The sequence below is a fragment of the Octopus sinensis genome, linkage group LG14, assembly GCF_006345805.1.
Source record: "Octopus sinensis linkage group LG14, ASM634580v1, whole genome shotgun sequence".
Taxonomy (NCBI): Eukaryota; Metazoa; Mollusca; class Cephalopoda; order Octopoda; family Octopodidae; genus Octopus; species Octopus sinensis.
Window position 1 is genome coordinate 33,637,814 of NC_043010.1, and position 20,870 is coordinate 33,658,683.

Consider the following 20,870-nt stretch of genomic DNA (forward strand, 5'->3'; position numbering starts at 1 on the left):
TGTCAAAGTGGTCACAGCACAATATGAGATTAAGTGTTTTGCTCAAGAACACAATATACTACCTGGTCTGGGAATCAAACACACAATCACATGATCACAAGTGCAACACCCTAACCACTAAGCTACATACCCTCTTATTTATATATATGTGTGTGTGATAAAGAAGTTAGGCAAGTTGACATACAAATCAACTTGCCTAACTTGCTTATCCATACATTTACTCCTCTACCTGCACAAGTTTAAATCTCTTGAGCACTACAAAGTGCATTCCACATGGAGAATATCTGTCTCTCATCTATAAACTATATATATATATCTACTAGCAGTATCGCTCGGCGTTGCTCGGGTTTGTTTCGACCCTTTAGAATTGGAATTTTTGGAAAGTAAAAATTTTGCATTATGTAACTTGTTATTCTCTTTAAGTGAACATTTTTCTGGTTGAAATACACTGAAAAGTGGCGACACAGCAGTAAAAAAATCGTAAAAAATAGAGATTTTCATAGACAAAAAGCATCTTTTTGATGTAAATAATTTTTGGTCTTAACATGGTCCGATTTGAATTTTATCTTCTACGGAATGAAGAGTAAGCCTTCTTCTATCATACTCTCAAAGGTACAAAAAAAAATAACTCTCCCCAGACACAACGGTATATATATACATATATATATATAGATAATGTACTCTCTTGTCATAAACAACAGATGAGGGTTCTGAAGTTTCATGTCAAATGTCAAAGTGATTGCAGAGGGTTGTGAGATGAAATATTTTGCTCAGGAACACAATGCACTACCTAATGTAGAATGAAAACCATGCTCCTGCGATTTAGAATGCAATGCCCTAACCACGAGACTTCACACCTTCACTATATATATATATATATATATAACTGGAAAAATATATTTGCTAATGGTTCTTCAGCAACAACTCACCTTGATAAACTCAGTGGCTACTACTAACTCCAGGCCACAACAGAGAATGCTCTCTGATTGTTAGTTTAACACTTAATCTCAGTCCCCTTCCTAGGTCAAGTACAGTGAGAGAGTTACCTCCATTGCACATGTACTTGCATTTTTCTCCATTTCATTGTACACATTTTATTTATTTACATTTGCAGAGCCCTTAGATGTGTACCTTTAACATGTTTTTTTTCTTTCTTTCTTTTCTTTCTTTTTTTGTTGTTGTTGTTCCAGACTTGACAGGACTATCATTACAACATACAGGTAAGTGAAATATTTGTGCTTGTTTCTCTGCTCATCAATGTTTCATTGTATGTATGTGTGCGTCTGTGTACATGTGTATGTGTGTGCACATCCATACATACAGACACACACGTATATGTATATGTTTGTGTCGGACTTTGTGTATGTTCATATAATTGAGCTTAAATACATACAAATAATTATTACATGCAAACTAAATACAATATCAAAATATTGAATATGAATTAACTGTAAAAATTTTAAAATATAAATTTCAAACATAATATAAATTATTCAATACATTTACAAGTACTCAAGTGAGATAGAAGAAAGACAAAAGGCCAGATCTTTACATGGGCCTTAACCCTTTAGCATTTAAACTGACCATATCTGACCCAAATATATTACCTGTTTTATGCTCAAACTGGCCAGATTTGGCCTCGTATATCTGCTCTACAATGTCATATCAAAAATATACAATCGCATCATCAACATTTCAAAGCTATGAGATAATGCTTGATTAAGTCATAACAATGTGAATAAATAAGCATTACGTTTGACAAAGCAATTTGAATATAAAGGGTTAAACCTCTTAACTGTTGCACTTCAGGCAACTGTATTATCTATTATGTGAAAGGGCATCTATCATCTCACATTAAATTTAAGCTATATAAATGTTTTATTGATATAAACAAACAGTAAAGGTAAAGGCCCCCTTCGGTCATGAATGACCATGGGATTGCACCTAGAATGTTACTCTCTGAGGCACATGTCCAGGCAAGATTTTTATGGAAGAATGGCAGTTACCTATGCATACCAGCCTCTCCTCTCCATGCCATCGACTTTGTCCAAGAGAAAGGCAAAAGCCAATGTAGTTTGGCACCAGTGGCGTTGCAACTCATTTCTACAGCTGAGTGAACTGGAACAACATGTCTTGCTCAAGACACAGCCCAATCCAGGAATTGAACTCATTACCTCATGATTGTGAGCCCAATGCTCTAACCACTGAGCCATGTGCCTTCACAAACAGTACTACCTTATCATATTGCAAATGAGGATCTCATGTGGCCTTCGTAATGTGACCAATCAGAACGTGATAGATAGAAGGATTATGTCCAGTGATAGACACACTCTCTGTCTGTCTCTCTCTCTCTCTCTCTCTCTCTCTCTCCATCTCTCTTTCTCTCTCTCCATCTCTCTTTCTCTCTCTCTCTCTCTCTCTCTCTCTCTCTCCTGGATAAGTAGTTGTAAATATGTTGTATGGTTGATACACAAAACACTATCTATTTATGTATGTGTCATAATGTAAACTGAATTATTGTAGTTTAGTTGACTAATTAATTGATTGTAAATATGAGCAGATAGAGAAGTAATGAATGAAACTTTAGTTACAGATAATATATGTAGCATCTGACCATGTTGACTTTCATATATAGCAGATACAGATGTCAGGCACTATACATTCATGACACTTATGTCGCTGGGCTACAAATATATATATGAAAAATCAAGCATGGAAATAAAGGAAAAGGAGAAATGAGCATAGTAATCTTCTCATTAGCTATGCAGACCAGACTTAAGCATAGTTTTGACACATCTAAAGTCTAAAGACTTGAAATTCCGTGTGTATGTGTGTCTCTATCTCTATGTGTAACTTTTAGGTTAGATGATTGAGACAAGTGGCTATGTGATGATTGTAAACTTTCACAACCCATACCAGCATAAAAAAAAATCCTAAAATGAGAATAACAAATATGAACATGAGTAGTGTTGCAAAATTTGAACAATTAAGAAGTCCACTTTGCAACAATGAGGCCCCAGGTTCAGTCTTACTGCATAGAACCTTGGCCAATTGTCTTCTACTATCACCTCAGGTCGACCCAAGCCTTTTCTTGTGAAATTGAGCTAACACAAATTGTGGAAACCCTCCAAGCGAGACTACTTGTAATTCAAGAGATCAGCCTTTTCATTCTATATCAGAGAGTTACATTAAGAAAGCAAGTGACTGTGGAATAATTTGTGTGTGTGTGTGTATAAGTACAAGCATGGTTATATGATATATACAGATAAACGTGCACACACATATACATACCACAGTAGAAGTGTGCTGGGCCCATAACCCAGAAGTCTAAAGATTGAAATTATTGTCCAACCCATGCAAATGTTGAAAATGGTTGTTAAATGATGACAGTGATATATATATATATATATATATAAGTACAAGAATGGTTGTGTGGTTTGCAAGTTTGTTTGGAACCAATGGGTTTAGGATTTGTTTCCACTGCAAGGACACTTGGCTGGTGTTTTCTATAGCTGCAACTTGACCAATATCTTGCACGGGGAATTTAGTAAACTGTAACTAAAACCCATCGTATGTGCATGAGTGAATGAGTTTGCATTAGTGTATTCTTTGTTGTCCTGATATGAGTGTGTTAATTGTAAACAAATGTCACTGTTGTATCAACAACGTCATTTATTTGCAATCCTGTGCAAAAACATTTCTGGCCATTAAGCTGTTCATTGTCAAGATATTTGAGGGGAAATATTACCATATGCTGCAAACAGGTGAGGAATGACAACAGGAGGAACATCCAGCTGTAGAACAGTCTTGTCCAAATTAAGTTTTGTCCAGTTCATGTAAGCATGGAAAAGTGGACATTAGAACCATGAGGATGGTGACTGTTGTAATGATGATATATTTGTGTGTACTGTAGTTGCCTCAAGATTACTTAACTCTTTAGTGTTTAAACTGGCTGTATTTAGCCCAAATATTTTATCCGTTTTATGCTCAAACTGGCTAGAACCAGCATCTCACAACTACCCTGCTGTGTCATTCTCGAAATAAATAATTACATCTTTCAAATCTTGAAGCTACAAGATAATACCAGATTAATTTTTTTAAATGTTAATAAATAAGGATCACTTTTGACTAAGTAACCTGAACATTAAAGGGTTAAGGACTCATGTCTATAGAATGCCCAGTTATTAAACACAATGAGTACATAGAGGTATTGATCTACATACCCAGGTAGCTGGAATATTTGTTCGTTAAAAATATGTGTGACCAACTATGCCAACAACATATGTACTGCAAGTTAAAGAGTGTATAAGTAATCTTAATCCCAGCTAACAAGGATTTAGGTTTTTCTTAACATGTGGTGGCTGCTGGGGGGATGGGGGGGGATTAGCAAAAAGTGAAGACTATTTCTGAAATGGACAAATAAATTTTTCTGTCCTGTTGGAGTCAGTGAAGCTTTATCTCTTTAGCATTTAAATCAACCCATGCATTCCACCTGTTTCATGTTCAGTCTAGACAAGATCTGACCTCTCACACCTACCCTACAGTATCTTTCCAAAATAAACAATCACATCATTGAAATCTTGGAGTTACAAAAATTTGACAGAATAATCTGAATGCTAAAAGGTTAATGACACAGTATCTTAACAAAAATCATCATTAACATTTAACATCCGTTTTACCATGCTGGCATGGGTTGGACAGCTTGACAGGAACTGGCAAGGCCAGGGCCCACACCAGGTGCCATAGTCTGTCTTGGCTTGGATTCTATGACTGGGTACCCTTCTTAATGCTAACCACTCCACAAAGTGTACTGTGTGCTTTTTACATGGCACTATAAAAAATATACTAACAAAAGGGTTAAGATCCATTTCTGTAAGTTGATATGGATCAGACAGGTTTGTTAATTCCTATACCACCATTCATTTCAGTTGTTTCTCATCTAATCTATGTCCCTATGCTCCTACACTAATCATCCTGAGATTTATCTTACCATTTTGTGTGTCTTTTTTGGGTCTTTCCCTTCCACTGTCAGCACAGGACATTTTTTTTTCACCAATTGCTGATCATCCATCCGCATCACATATCCTACCAGCAGAGCTACTATGTCTTATATAAATTACCTGGTGTCTTAATGCCAAGCTATTCTCTCAGTCCACTCGCATGTAGGTTAACTGTATACATCATAATAAAGAAACTAAGGTTTGCAACAGTTCCATGATGTGGTAGGCTAGTGGCCTATGAAAGGTAGATTGCTCATGTTCTATCTCTGGCACTGCGTGATCCAAGATGCTTTACCACCAACTGTCTCACTGCCTCAGTGTATTACTGTCAGCAGTGGGAGCATTATAATTGACAAGTGTTCTTTTGTTAGTTTACTGTGCTGTTGAGTTCAAGTCACCTAAAAGTCCTGAGAGAACGAAGCGTGGTAAGACGGGTAATTCCAGCATAACCTACCTTGTATTATCACTGTCATCACCATCATTATCATCATCATCATCATCATTATCAACATCACCATCACTACATGATGACTAAGTTTACACTGGTGTTCCAACTCACCAAGTGAATTACAGGACTATCTAAATGTGAAAACAAAAAGGTATTTGTCTATTCCTGATATTGCTTAAAATAAAATCCTCAATTCCTGCAATCTATTTTTAGGCGTTTGATTGCAGGGTAAGGTGACCCCTCTTTCTAGCCCTCCTTCCCGAAAGACACTTATCCATCTGCTGAAACATTTTAATATTACATCACCCTTATCATGTTTGTTGTTGTTGTTTTTGTTATTGTTGTTGTTTTTATTGTGCCTCTTCCTCCCTTCAATGCATGCTGTGAATAAATGTTTAATAGTAAATTGTAATTTTTGCTTTTGAACCTATGCAGTGCTCCAGCATGGCCATAACCGTGAATAGCTTACACAGCAGACGAACGAACCAAAGAACTCAAACTCAGGTCATTAAACCCAACTGCCAACTGGCAGCCTCTTGGCAGAATTGTTAAGAGTTGGCTAGAATACCTCTTAGATTTTGTTCCGACTCTCATTGCTCCAAGTTCCAATCTTACTGAGACCAAATTTGCCTTTCATTCTTGGGAGGGTAGGTGTGAATAAAAAGGAACATAGCAATCCAGGACGGTGGATTGGTGGGGTTGTTACAAGGCCACAGGGGCGGGCATGACTTGCCATTGCATTCTGACAGCAATGCACACGATGACACTGGTGCCAAGCTGGATCATCCCAAATTGGCAGCCTTTCCCTTGGATAGATCAGCTTCAAGAGTTTTGGTAGGGATTTGCATGTGTGAACAATTGCTAGCCTTCCTCCAAATTACCCTTGCCCAGATCTGTGCATGCTTGTGCAGATGCGCAGTCGACTTTGACTAACAGAGGTCTTATAACTATAAGTTATCAACCTTCAAAGTGATTGAACAGCCAGTCCCAACCAGTATGAGTTATACAATTCACCCTTTCAATTGCTGAATACTAAACATGGCATTCACCCTTGAATAACCAATCCATTATGAAGTGACCCATTTGCAGCTGAGTGGACTGGAGCAACATGAAATGAAGTGTTTTTGCTCAAGAACACAATATATAACTGGTTTGAGAATTGAAACCGCAATCTCGCAATCATGAGCGCAACACTCTAAACGCTAGGCCACGTTCCTTTACAAGTTGTGTTCACTAAGAAACTGGCTGGAAAGTCTTACTCTCTCTCCCTCCCTCCCTCTCTCTCCTCCTCCACTTCTCTCTAACAATCTTTAAAACTTGCAACAGCCTCCACACTTGAACCCAGCCCCATGGTTAATCCATTACCATTTAAACTGGCTTTATCCGGCCCAATATACTACCTGTTTTATGCTCAAATCAGCTAGAACTGGCCTCTTACACCTGCCCTACAATGTGATTCTAAAGAAACAAACAATCACATCATCGCAATCTCAAAGCCTTGAGATAATGCACAATTAATTTGTGGTAATGTGAATAAATAACTATTGAATTTGACAGAACAAAGGGGTTAAATTAACATAAGGGGTAGAAAACGAACCAAAGTAAGGAATGCAACACTACTGCTGCAGCCTGCTGGCACTGCCCAAAACTCCCATTCACATGACATGCGACACGACATGACCACAACACGACGACTCTAGAATGAATGACACTGTGTTCTTATACTGTTTTCCAGCTCCCAGCAGACTAGTGAAAGATGAATACGGCCACGACAGCCAGCTCAATGGCAGCGGGGCCGGGGAAGGCTCACAAACTGTACAACACCCACCTCAGGACAATTTTGGCCTCATGCCAGGTGGGTGGCTTTCTTTTTTTTTTTTTAACCTTTTTCCTTTTTTATTTTTTATTTTATTTTATTCTTCATTTGCACTTTTCCAAATAGGTTTTAGAATTTTGTTGTCATAATTGTTATCATTGTTTCTTTCGCTGTTGTTACTTGTTATACCTTATGCTGTTGTTTTGTTGTTGTTGTTGTTGTTGTTGCCACTAGTTCTTTGTTTTTTTTTGTTTTGTTGTTTTTTTTTTGCCATGATCAAAGTAGCTGTTTTCGCTTTCATCTTACCCTAATATGTTGTTTGTTCTCGAGGATGACATTTGCTGTATGTTGTGTATCATTGTCGTCATCATCGTCATTGTAGTAAGTTGTTTTGCATACTGTTGTTTAATCAAATATTTGCAGTATTGTCACATGGTGTACTCATATTGTGTGTGTGTGTGTGTGTATGTATGTGTATATTTTTATGGTCATATTGTTGCATTCCCTGAGATCTTGGAATGCTATGAAGCTGTATTGTCATATATCACTGCGTGATGTATGTCTTTTGTATGTACATACACACACACACACACACATGCACATATATATATACATACATATATACACACACACTCATTTGATGGCAACATGCATATTATGTCCAACATACTATTTAATATAACCTTTCCTTCAAAAATATTCACTTCAGTTATCTAATTACTGGATAACTAGTTTACAATATCAGTCAGTGACTTCACCATCTCTTTGCTCTCACACACACACGCACATATTATTTTAAGAAGAATGCATCTATAGAGAATTGTAGAATTAGTCCATGATAAAAACAAAACTGCAGGGTATCAATTAACAATGACTTGATTTATATTCTCTACTGATCAATATGAATCAATAGAATATGGCAAACTATACCAACCATTAAAATTGTACATATGATATGAGACTTTGATTTCAACATCAAGAAAAATAAATGAAACAGGAAAGAAAAGATGAATCTGGTTGCAATGAAAATGGACACAGCATTCTGCAAGACTTGATCAGTATCATATATATATATATATATATATATATATATATATATAATTTACTGTTCCGTGATAGAAAATTCAGTAAAAAAATACTCTGTCTGGTGAGAGATAAATATTATTTATTTAAAGGGCATAATACATGTATTTAAGTGCTACTAATAGTTTAATATGTTGAGAAATACTCAAATGTATTCTTCAGATACAAACCACATATCATAATGAACTTCAAAAATTGAATAATAGAAGAAATGCAAAAAAAAAAAAAGGGAAGGCAGCATATAGAAAACGCTGAAAGTAAAAAAAAAACAAAATAAAACAAAAACAAAAAACTAAAATTTAAAAAACAAAAGTAAAGAAGTAAAAGAGCTGTCCTCCTTCGACCTTAAATAATAAGGCTGGAAAGATATCAAGTTAATCAGGAATAGACGGAATTTTCCAATTCTTCAAAATGTATTTATACATGTGCTTGCAACCACTGAAAATTTCTGACCTAGTGTTCAGTAGAGAATTAGGGAATTTAGATCTGAGCAGGATCTATGTAATCACATGTGGTGTGTCATTATCTTTCAAAGTCTATACGTAGCTAGCCACCTAAAATAATAAAGTAATTAATGACGGTTTCAAATTGTGGTACAAGGCCAGCAATTTTAAAGGAGAATTAAATTGGTTACATTAATCCCTGTGCTCAACTAGTACTTATTTTATTGACCCCCAAAAGGATGAGAGACAACATTGATCATTAATAGTATTTGAATGTTGTAATTAATAATATTTATTATTATGCAATCCGTGCACTCGAAGTTCCGTTGAAAGTAAATTTTTGCACAACTTTAGAGTTTTTCATACACTGACGACTAGAATAAAATGGAACATTACCTGACAACCACTATCAACCATTCCAGTTGATAATCTGCTTTACGATCCCTCTTCTTAATAGCAATGGTCATTAATATAACATTGGTCTGAATCATTAATTGGTCTAACTAAATGTTGATAATGGAGGAGGTGCATCTGTAAATACCAGTGCTTTTGGGGTGATAAACAGGCTGTTGCACCAGTTGTTTGTTTCGAAACGTAATGATGTAGGTACATCTATTGTTGACAATAGAGCATTGTACTGTTGCTGGCAAACACAATCTACAAACTTGTGGATTTACATTTGAGTCACTTGTATATCATGAATATATAACACCAAAAGATACTTACCATATATCTGTTACCCTTTAGTTTTCTGGCATAATCTAGCCATATCAGAGGTTATGCTGAATGAAATGAGTGATATTAAATAATCAAATTATACAGGATGTTACATTATCCAGTTCCATGTTGTCATTTTTGTATCTACATAAATTAACGTGTCTTGAATATGTTAATGAATACTAAAGGAATAGGCATGGCTGTGTGGTAAGACACTTGCTTCCCAACTACATGGGTCTGGGTTCAATCCCACTGCATGGCACCTTGGACAAGTGTCTTCTACTATAGCCTTGACCTGAGTAGATTTGGTAAACAGAAACTTCTACTATAGCCTTGTGAGTGGATTTGGTAAACAGAAACTGGACGAAGCCCATTGCATGTGTGTGTGTGTCTTTGTCCCCCACCCTCACATGACAACTAGTGCTGGTGTGTTTATAAGCCTGTAACTTAGCAGTTCGGCAAAAGAGACTGAAAAGTACCAGGCTCAAAAGGGAAAAATAAGTACTAGGGTTGATTCATTCAACTAAAAATTTTTCAAGGTGATGCCCCAGCATGGCCACAGTCTAATGACTGAAACAAGTTAAAGAAAAGGATATATCTTAGACAAGACATACTATTCTACTTTATATGAATGCATTAATATATCTAATATGATTAGTATTATGACTTTTAAAAGATTGAGCCCCACTCTACTCAACTCTTCATAAATGCTGAAGGGTTTACCCATAAACACAACAGTTTACTATTTTTATATTCAGCCCTCAGCACATCTAACAGTGTTGTTGTTGTGAATGCTGGAGTATTTTACTGATTCTGAGTTTTAAGCTGTATTATTCTTGTTATGTGACACAAGAAATTTGGCTGAGGATGCAATGTAGCTTAAAAAGATTCACTCCATGTCTTCGTTCATTAAAAGATGTGCCAGCATGAAATGATGGATGTAGTATATATTGCTAGCATTATCATCATAACTCTTTTTACATCTGCTTTTCTGTACCAGCATGGGTTGGATGAGACTTTTTAAGTAGTCTTTTATGGCTAGACACCTTTCAGTTGTCTCTTAATTGCATGCAAGGAGGCAGTGTATCTATCCTAAAAATCAGGGTGCACACCATGTTTCCTAAAAAACGGGAATTCACATTTGATATATATATATATATATATATATATATGATAAAAGGTGGTTTTCTTCTAATTTATTTATATATATATATGTTACGTTTATATATTTTTTATTGGCTAAACTGGCAAAATGACCATTCCTAAATACAACAATATATATATATATGTATACATTCATACAGTAATTCCTTGACTATCATGGGTGTTACATTCCAAAATCTGGTGGAAATCTGCAAAGTAGAAACAGTACTGTACTGTATATTTTTTTAATATAATTTGTATGTATTCATTTTATTATAAATGCAAAACAACACCACAGAGGAATCAAAATAAACTTAAATAATAAACCGTGATAGGTGAACCGCGATATGGTGGGTAGTTTCTCATAGTCCAAGAGAGATGGTTCTGCAATTTCTTGCTGCTCAATCTGGACAAATGATTTGTTTATAGCAATCAAATCATACATTGCCTGAACAGGTGCATGGTCCGCTGCATGTCAGATGTTGAAGCGATTGCAGAGCAACATGAGTTGAAGTGTTTTGCTCAAGAACCCAACACGCCAGGAATTGAAGCCATGATCTCACAATTGTGAGTGCCAGGCCATATGGCTTCACCATACACACACACAGACACACACACATATAGTGTGCATATCATCATCATTTGATGTCCGTTTTCAATGCTGGCATGGGTTGGATGGTTTGACAGGTGTCAGCAAGCTGGAGAGCTGCACCAGGCTCCAGTTATCTGTTTTGGTATGGTTTCTATGGCTGGATGTCATCCTAACACCACCAACCACTTTACAGAGTGCACTGGGTGCATTTTATGTGGCACCAACACAGGTGCTTTATACATGGCACTAGCACTAGTGCTTTTTATGTGGTACCAGCATATGCTTTTCATGTGACATCAGCACAGGCATGGCACACTTGCTTCCCAATCACATAGGTCTGGGTTCAATCCCACTACATGGCACCTTAGGCGAATGTCTTCTACTATAGCTTTGAGCTGACCAAAGCCTTGTGAGTGGATCTGGTAAACAGAAACTGAAAGATGCCCATTGTGTGTGTGTGGTGTGCGTATTAAAATCTGTCAAGTCAAGTAATTTGAATAGTACGAAGCTGTTGCAATATCACAGTGATATGGTGGTGGAGGGTCTACCTATTTCTTTACTACCCACAAGGGGCTAAACACAGAGAGGACAAACAAGGACAGACAAACAGATTAAGTCAATTATATCAACCCCAGTGCGTAACTGGCACTTATTTAATCGACCCCGAAAGGATGAAAGGCAAAGTCGACCTCGGCGGAATTTGAACTCAGAACGTAGCGGCAGATGAATTACTGCTAAGCATTTCACTCAGCATGCTAACGATTCTGCCAGCTCGCCGATGGTGGTGGTGGAGGGTCTACCACCATCCATAACTACCTCTGCTACTACTACCTTCACAACCGCTAATTCCACAACCAATCACCACAACCTCTACAACCTACACTACCACACTCAATACCACGAGCACCATAACTACCACCACCACCTCTACCTAGCACCATCCACTACCACTACCACAACCACCACACTCACCACTACCACCATGACTACTGCAGCAACATTTAGCATGTTTGTTATTTGTGTTGTTATTGTTGTTGTTGCTGTTTATGTTGTCGTTGCAACACCCACCTCCCTCCTGCCCACTTCAGACCACCTCACCCCCAATGCTTCCAGACCTTTCCCCCCACACACCATTAACCTCCTTGTCCCTTTTATGATCCATACCACTGCCCCCTCTCCATTGTATGCTTTCACACCCCCTCTTCCTTCTCCTTTCTCACTCCTCCCCTACTCTTTTTGTCATCATCATTAATTCACTTCATTCTCCCTCCTGTCAAGGTCCACACACATAATCTCACTTCTGTTGCTGTCATCATCATCATCATCATCATCAACTCACCTTATGATCTTCCTCCATCACCACCTTGCTTGTATCCCACCCTCACCCATCATCGATCCTTCTTGTTCCCACTGACCACTTCACACTTCACTTCTACTCGTATCAGTGAGCAGAGATCTTAACTTTCATCAATGTCCGGGATCACTGATCCTGCCTGTGATCCTACAACCACCACCTCTACTGTCTCTCCTCTTCACCTTCCTCTCCTTCCTTCATCTCTTCTCAACCTTAATCAGTCCTTCCTATCTCAATGATACACCCTGTTACTATCAATGGTGTTAGACCTTCTGCTAACAACTCTTGCCATTAGAGATGCCTCTGCATCAATGATTCTCAAATCTTCTTCTGTCAGTTACTCCTCTTTCCTGCTGAAGTAAATTCCCTTTTGCCCCATAAAAATAATGCAAAGCCACCATAACAATATAGAAAAAAATATGATGGAACAACTTTTTTTTAATAAGGTTTGGCCCTACAGAATTGAGGAATTAATATGATTTAATTTCCAGGAATTGAATATCGTTATTTACCACCACCCCCTGTCATGTAAATTTTTACTCCTGGACAAGAATCACTGCATTATGTGGTTGCTCAACCTGCTAGAAAACACAGTTCAATCTACCTCAAATCATCCCCAGTTATCTTAAAATAAAAAATAAATAAAATAAAAAGCAAAGAATTACATTCAACAAAGTGATCCTATATATATAAAATATAAAATAAAAAATGGGATTGTCAGTGCTTGAAAGCCTTTGATCATAGGTCTACTTGATTAGAGCTAACCTGGGGTTAAACTGCTGCTGCTGCTAATACTGTCATCTTCGTTATCACCATCTCCATCATTTCATCATGGTCACTGCTCACCTGTAGAAGATCCTGATGACCCAAGGCCCTTAATCCTAATGGCCACACTCCCACCCCAACCCCACTACTACTGCCATCACCAGCTGAAGCCTCCCCACTCCTGCCCTCTCTTCCTGCCATGGTACCGAGTAAAGGTAAAAGTTTAAGAAAGGGTGATGCAAGCATATATGTTGTACCCTCTAAATGTTGTATTTTTACCTGTCCAGGTTTACAGCCCCAGGCCTCTAAGTTCCGGCCAGCATCTTCAGGTGAGTCACTCTACTACTGCCTTTTCCACCTTTTCTGTTACATTTTCCTAACGTTGCTACACACCTCCATCGCAGTCTTTTATCTCCAAACAACAGTGTATTATAAGTGTGTGGAGGGGGGAATGTGTCTGTGATTATATATGTGTGTATGTGTATATATATATATATATATATATATATATATATATATACACACACATTTATATATATGGCAAGCATGTGTGTATATGTGTGTATGTGTATACATGTATACATATTTATGTATGTGTCATGTGTCTGAGTGTGTTTCTATATACAAGGTCTGATCAATAAGTATCCAGATTGTTGCCATAGTAATGAAGCTAAAGTACACAGAGTGAAGATGCTTGGCAAAGATTCACCTTGAACTCTGGTGTGCATGTGCACTAAGTTTTAACACTCTAGCTCACTTCCACTGTTTACAGCAGTACTTGGAAGGAAGGTGTGTAGCATGTGATCATATTGAACATAACAGAGAAAGTTGCCTTGACAATACCTGCTCAGAGGCCTACGCAAAGTTGCAGAAAGTGTGTGGAGAGGAGTGTATGGATGGTTCAGACATTTCCAAGATGGCCAAAAAAATGTTGATATTGATGACTGTTCTGGGAGACCCACAACCAGCAGAACTGAGAAAAACATTGTAGATGTGTGTGTAGCTGTGAGGGGAAATCATCAGATCACCATCCGTGAGTTATCAGAGGATGTGCAGAATAGTTACAGTTCAGTTCAGTCCATTATCACTGTAGATTTGGGTATAAGACATGTGTCTGCTGTGTTTGTGCCACAGCTGCTTTCAGCTGACCAAAAAGACACTCAGGTTTCAGTTGCACATGGTCTCCTTGATTGTGTCAAGAACAATGAAGGTCGACTTTTTGAAAATTTGTGTAGGCCTCTGAGCAGGTATCACCAAGCTTTTAGCAAAATTTGATGCACATTCTCTGCTCAACCTTCTCTGTCATGGTTAATGCGATGATCACACACTACACACCTTCCTTCCAAGTACTGCTGTAAACAGCAGAAGTGATCTGGAATGTTAAAATTTAGTGCGCATGCACAGCAGAGTTGTAGTTCAGTCTGTGCCGAGCGGCTTCACTCTGCATACTTTAGCTTTGTTACTACGGCAACAGTCCGGATACTTATTGATCAGACCACATATATATACACACACAATGTACATACATGTATATGTATACATATTCAAAAGCAAATATTCACATATATATGCATGTGTGTATGTATATATATATACTTGTGTGTATGCATCTGTATGTATATGTGGTGTGTGTATACATACATACATGTATATGCTGGGCTGTCTTAGCAGTATTGTAGGCCCCCAAGCAAATTAGTTTAGTGGGCCCTATAGTGTTTATTTATTGACAGAAACGTAGAATATACATAAATCAGAATTGGATCCCTTGCCCTGTCAAGCCTCTGGGCTACTATAACTATATATATATATATAATATATATATATATATAATATATATATATATATTATATATATATATATATATATATATATATATATATATATATATAATTGTCCCACAATTTCAGGCCTTGTGCCTATAGTAGAAAGGATTATTATTATTGTGGTGAGCTGGCAGAATCATTATCACTCTGGACGAAATGCTTAGCGGCATTTCGCCTGTCGCTACATTCTGAATTCAAATTCTGCTGGGGTTGACTTTGTCTTTCATTCTTTCAGAGGTCGATAAATTAAGTACTAGCGAAACACTGGGGTCGGTGTAATTGACTAGTCCCCTCCCCCCAAATTTCAGGCCTTGTGCTTTTAGTAGAAAGTATTATTATTATTATTGTTGTTGTTGCCTTTGCACAGCTTCTAATGCTGGAGATGTACTACAGTGTCAGCTGTTCACTACCAGTCAACTAAGGTAACACCTCTTAATTTTCGAGCACCTTCTGGAGTATTCAAGTGGTCCCAAGCAGTGCTGTTTTCTACAAGTGCTCCACCCTTATTGCAGCCCCTATTTGTTCCACGTATTTCTCGAGACTTTTGCTCACTGTTCCCTGGGCTCCGACAATTATTGGTTCTACTGCTACCTTTTTCAGCGACCACAACTGCTTAACTTCCCAAGCTAACCTGTCATAACTCTCGACTTTTCTTCCTTATCGCATACCTTGTTGTTGGCTGGACATGCTATGTCTATGATCCAGCATAATTTGTTTTCTTTCTCAATTAAGACTATATCCAGCTTCCTATTCTCAATCTCATGGACGCACGGAATCATGAAATCCGATAGGATCTTTGCATTTCTATTTTCGACAATGCCTTCAGGTTTGTGGTCATTCCAATATTTTGCTCTGTCAAGTTCATACTTGTTGCAAAGTGTCCAATGGACAAGCCTGGCTATATTGTTGTGGCATCTCTTATATCCCTTCTGGGCTAGTGGCGTACATTGGCTGGTAATATGCCATACAGTTTCACTTTTTTTTCCACAGATTCTGCACTTATCACTTTCTGATGTGTTGTCTATTCTGTATTTTATGTAGTTTGTTCTTAGTGCTTGCTCTTGGGCAGCACAGATTGGGGACTTTGTTTCCGGGTTTTAAATCACTTTTAGTCATCCACAGCCATCTTTTTTCTCTATCTGTCTTATCTTCAACATCCCTATGAAATTGTCCATGCATTCTTTTCTTTATCCACCTATTTTCAGTTTCATTCATTTTCAATTTCTTATATAGTCCTTCATTTTTGCAATCTTTCATCCTACACAAGCCTGACCTTCCTACTTCTGATAATAGCGGTTTTGTGACATTTTTTACATACCATGCTATGTTGTTTTTTCTGCTCTAATGCTGTGTTCGCATCCAATAAGTCCACTTCCCCCTCTTTTTCTTGGTACATACAGTCTTCCTGTGTCACTTTTTGGGTGGAGTGACCTATATTATTATTATTATTATTATTATTATTATTATTATTATTATTATTATTATTAAGGTAGCAAGCTGGCAAAATCATTAGCATGGTGGACAAAATGCTTAGTAGCATTTCATCTATCTTAACATTTTGAGTTCAAATTCTGCCGAGGTCAGTTTAACTTTTAAAGCTTTCAGAGTTGATAAAATAGTACTAGTTGAACATGAGATTGCTGCCCTTGTGCCAAAACTTCAAACATTATGGTTGTTGATGTTGTTAAGGTGGTCGAATGACTAACATGGCCCAATGAAAGTGTTTGGGAACACTTCACCCACGCGTAGACAAAATGCTTTGCGGCATTTCTTTCAGCTTTATGTTCCGAGTTCAAATACTGCTGAGGTCAACTTTGCCTTTCATCCTTTCGTGACTGATAAAATAATGTACCAGTTTCAACATGGGTCAATGTAGTCAACACACCCCATTCTTTTATTATCACTGGTCTTGTGCCAGAATTTTAAACTATTATCATTATTATCATCATCATCATTATAAACATCGCACAGTATATAATACAGTGAAATTGTTGATTGAAGATATTGCATCTACCAGGGGTTTGTACTGTTTGTCAAGTCACAACAAGGACCTCAGACAGACAATACTTTACACAATATGTGTGCAGTTCCAAGTAATGCCAACGTTTGCAATATACCTAGATTGTAGGGTATTTCTTAAGTTTTCAGATGTTTTTTTCAGATTGGGTGGTATTGAACTCAATGCTTCGATGACAATTATTATATTATTATTATTATTATCATCATCATCATTAGGGTGGTGAGCTGGCAGAATTGTTAGGAAACCAGGCAAAATGCTTAGTGGCATTTCATTCACTTTCTGAGTTTAAATTCTCCTAAGGTTAACTTTGCCTTACATCCTTTTGGAGCCTATACAATAAATATAAGTTGAGCATGGGGAGGCAGGGGTGTCAACATAATCGACTTACCCCCTCTTCCAATATTACTGGCCTTGTGCCAAAATTTGAAGCATTATTATTCTTATTGTTATTATTATTATGGATTAGCAGAATCAATTGTGCAGAGAATAAAATGCCTTGTGGTATTTAGGTATGTCCTTTTACATTCAGAGTTCAAGTTTCACCATACTCAGCTACACCTTTTATCCTTCTGGGCCCTATGTTACATATCATTATTATCATTGTCAAAACAATTACTTGTTGCTTAGCCTGAGGTTAGTACCGATTGTGCAGACCTTTGATTAAAAAGTGTTCTAACCATGACCATCTCGTCTTTATACATCTAAGGCCACCTTGATAGATGTGTGCTTCCCTTATCTAAGAGAAGGATTTTGGCTGATATTTCTAGCAGGTCAAGCAACTACATAGAGAGATTTTCATACACACAGGCTAGCAACAGTAAGCATGAATAGTGAGTCAGGTAATGGACAATCAATTGGGTGGTCAATAGTTCATATCCTGTTTCCAGCACTTAGTTCTTGTCTGTGGTCAAGATATTGGACTCTTGAATATCATACATCACTTAACTGTTAAAGGATATTGTAAAAATTTACTCCTTGTATAGGTGAGGTCAGATGGCCAGAAGAGTAATCAAAACTGCAGAGTTTTTTCCAGTGGGTTTATTTTCCATTGACGGATAATGTCTGGTCAAGGAGGCAGTACAGAGAGCAAGACAAGGGAGGGAGGAAGAAGAGAGAGAGATAGAGCAACGTGTGTCTGAAAACAAACAGATGGATAAAAAGGATCATCATAGGAAATTTTATCACTCCTAAAATGACCAGTTCACTGTCTCTAGTATGCAGCTGTATCTTTGCATTCCTTAAGTGGTCAGCTAGTCATACAACGCCACACAACAACTGACCGTAACACATACTTAGCTAGCCGATGGCAACTGTAGCTAATCCAAAATCCAACTTCTGCTTCAAGCACAACTTCATGTCAGATCACTCTCTTTTTTGCGGAATAAACTATATTCTGTATGAATGTGTGTCTATGCTTGCCTGTGATTGTGTGGATGCTTCTCTGTGCATGTGTGCGTGTTATGATGATATTCAACACATATACCCCCACACACATGTATATATGTGCGTGTGTGTGTGTGTGTATGCATATATAGACATATATACACGTGTATGTATATATATATAAATGTGTGTGTGTGTGCATATATATATACATATAGAAATCTACATGTATGTATGTGTGTATATATATATATATATATCCTCATCGTTGTTTAACATCCATTTTCCATGATAGTAGGGGTTGGACATATATACATATACATGTATGTGTATATGTATATATATACACACACACACACACACACACATATACATATATGTATACACATACATTTATGTATGCACATATACACACACACACACATGAATGTGTGTATTTGTGCATGTATAGACACATGCACATACCAGTGTATGTGTGTGTTAGAGAGATTAAAGTGACACAACGATAAATCCCATCCACACCCATTTGTTACAAATATATATATTTCTTATGAAAATATTTTTATTTATCCCTGGTCTTTGAGATATGAATCATCCAAAGTCCATAGTGACATCTCTGTGTTTGCGTGTGCGTCTAGGTTACCGTGACCTTGTGATGTATATCATCATCATCATCACCATCATCGTCATCTAGTTGTTGTAGAAAGAAAGAAACAGTTGATCCATATTAGTTAGCATTTAAAATTAGGAAAAGAGAAATGCTGTAATTGAATCCTTCTGTTCCATCTCTTGTCTTTCATTTTGATGGCAGTTCTAAAATTTACAATAAATGTAAGTTTTTGAAAATAATCCTGACCAAATTTAACTGTTGTACTTTTGGTGGCAGTTTCATATTATCTGAATCTCCTTGGTTATGTTTTTAATTATTCTTAACTTTGTATTCGAATTTGGTTCATATTTAGCTACTAGAATCTTGAAAATGATTTTTATGCTTGTGGTTATTCTAAATTATAAATTCTTGATGAGATTCAGCCTCCACGTTTTGCTTTTGTTATACAGTGTCTGAATGTTCTTTATTGTGTGTCAAATTTATGTTCATATCATTGGTTTTTGGTTAATTTATCTTAAGAAAGGATCCTTCTCCTCCATTTCCTTGTATGTGATTTGGAGACATTTCTAAATAAATTTCTCATCAGATTTCTTTCCCTGATCTTAACTGTACACTGTCTGCCACCAGTGACCAAGTCGTATACCTCTCAAATGACCCCCCCCCCACACACACACACATACCTGTTCGATCTACTTTGTAAACTGTTATCATGTATTAGGAAGTACTTGCTATTACAAAATATGAAACTCATAAGGGTTCCTTTGGGGTGTCCTTCCTGAGTAAGAAACTCATTGGGCTGGTTTGTCTGGTGTATATATACCCCATCTGGCGGGACACTGGTCCATCGCAGAATTACTTGTTTTTGCCAGCTGAGTGGATTGGAGTAACGTGAGATGAAGTGTTTTGCTCAAGAAAACAATACATCGCTTGGTCCAGGAATCAAAACCACACTCTTATAATCATGAGTCTAACACCTTAATTACTAAACCATACACTTCAACTCCTTTAAGATGTATTATTACTTAATTCTACTCCTCCCCCCAACCCTTTTTGGGATTGTTTGTGTTGTATGGTGCATGGCCTGATGCACACTTCATATAAATCCTTAATTGATTACTAACTGTTACTTCATATCAAACTACCACAATAACAGTGAGGGTATTATTGTTTTATTTCATCTTTTGTTTCAGTGGTGATTCTGAATTATAAATTACTGATCAAATTCAGAGACCCCACTCTCCCTATTGCCTGAATATTAATTATGCATTACATTTCGGTTTATATTTGGTTATTAGAATCGATTTCAAAGTGATTGACCCATTTATTTTAAAGCATATCCTATTGGCAGTATGAGTGCCATGGCATTGTGTAGAAGTTTCTGGACAAGCCATTTCTGCGATAAAGATTAGATACCAAGTTTAGACATATCATTTCACTTCACTTCACATACCTGCACTGTTCTGTTGCTTATAGCCTGGAGAGAATCTCTGTACAAAATATAGAATTGCTATTGTTCTCTCAATATACTGTTAAATGTTATGTACAGGATAGTAATATTGTAACCTTTAGCTGTTGTTTTTGTTGTCTGATATTGTCTTATGATTATGATATAGAGTAACGCTTATTAACACCATAGCTAGGTTTGTAGTTAAACTATAATGTAATATGTAATG

General features: G+C 37.1%; 1 protein-coding gene across 17 annotated transcripts in view; it reads left to right on the forward strand.

Annotated features, from left to right (window-relative positions):
* The window catches only part of LOC115218961 (mothers against decapentaplegic homolog 4), a 253,163-nt gene that overhangs the window by 164,116 nt on the left and 68,177 nt on the right, over positions 1-20,870 (forward strand). For 11 of the 17 annotated variants that reach the window (XM_036508850.1, XM_036508852.1, XM_036508849.1 and 8 more), the window contains 3 exons: positions 1,191-1,220; positions 7,184-7,303; positions 13,649-13,690. In XM_036508850.1, the coding sequence (XP_036364743.1) occupies positions 1,191-1,220; positions 7,184-7,303; positions 13,649-13,690 (192 nt within the window). The remainder of the gene's footprint in view (positions 1-1,190; positions 1,221-7,183; positions 7,304-13,648; positions 13,691-20,870) is intronic. The other 6 variants (XM_036508856.1, XM_029788991.2, XM_029788993.2 and 3 more) reach the window with 2 other exon arrangements.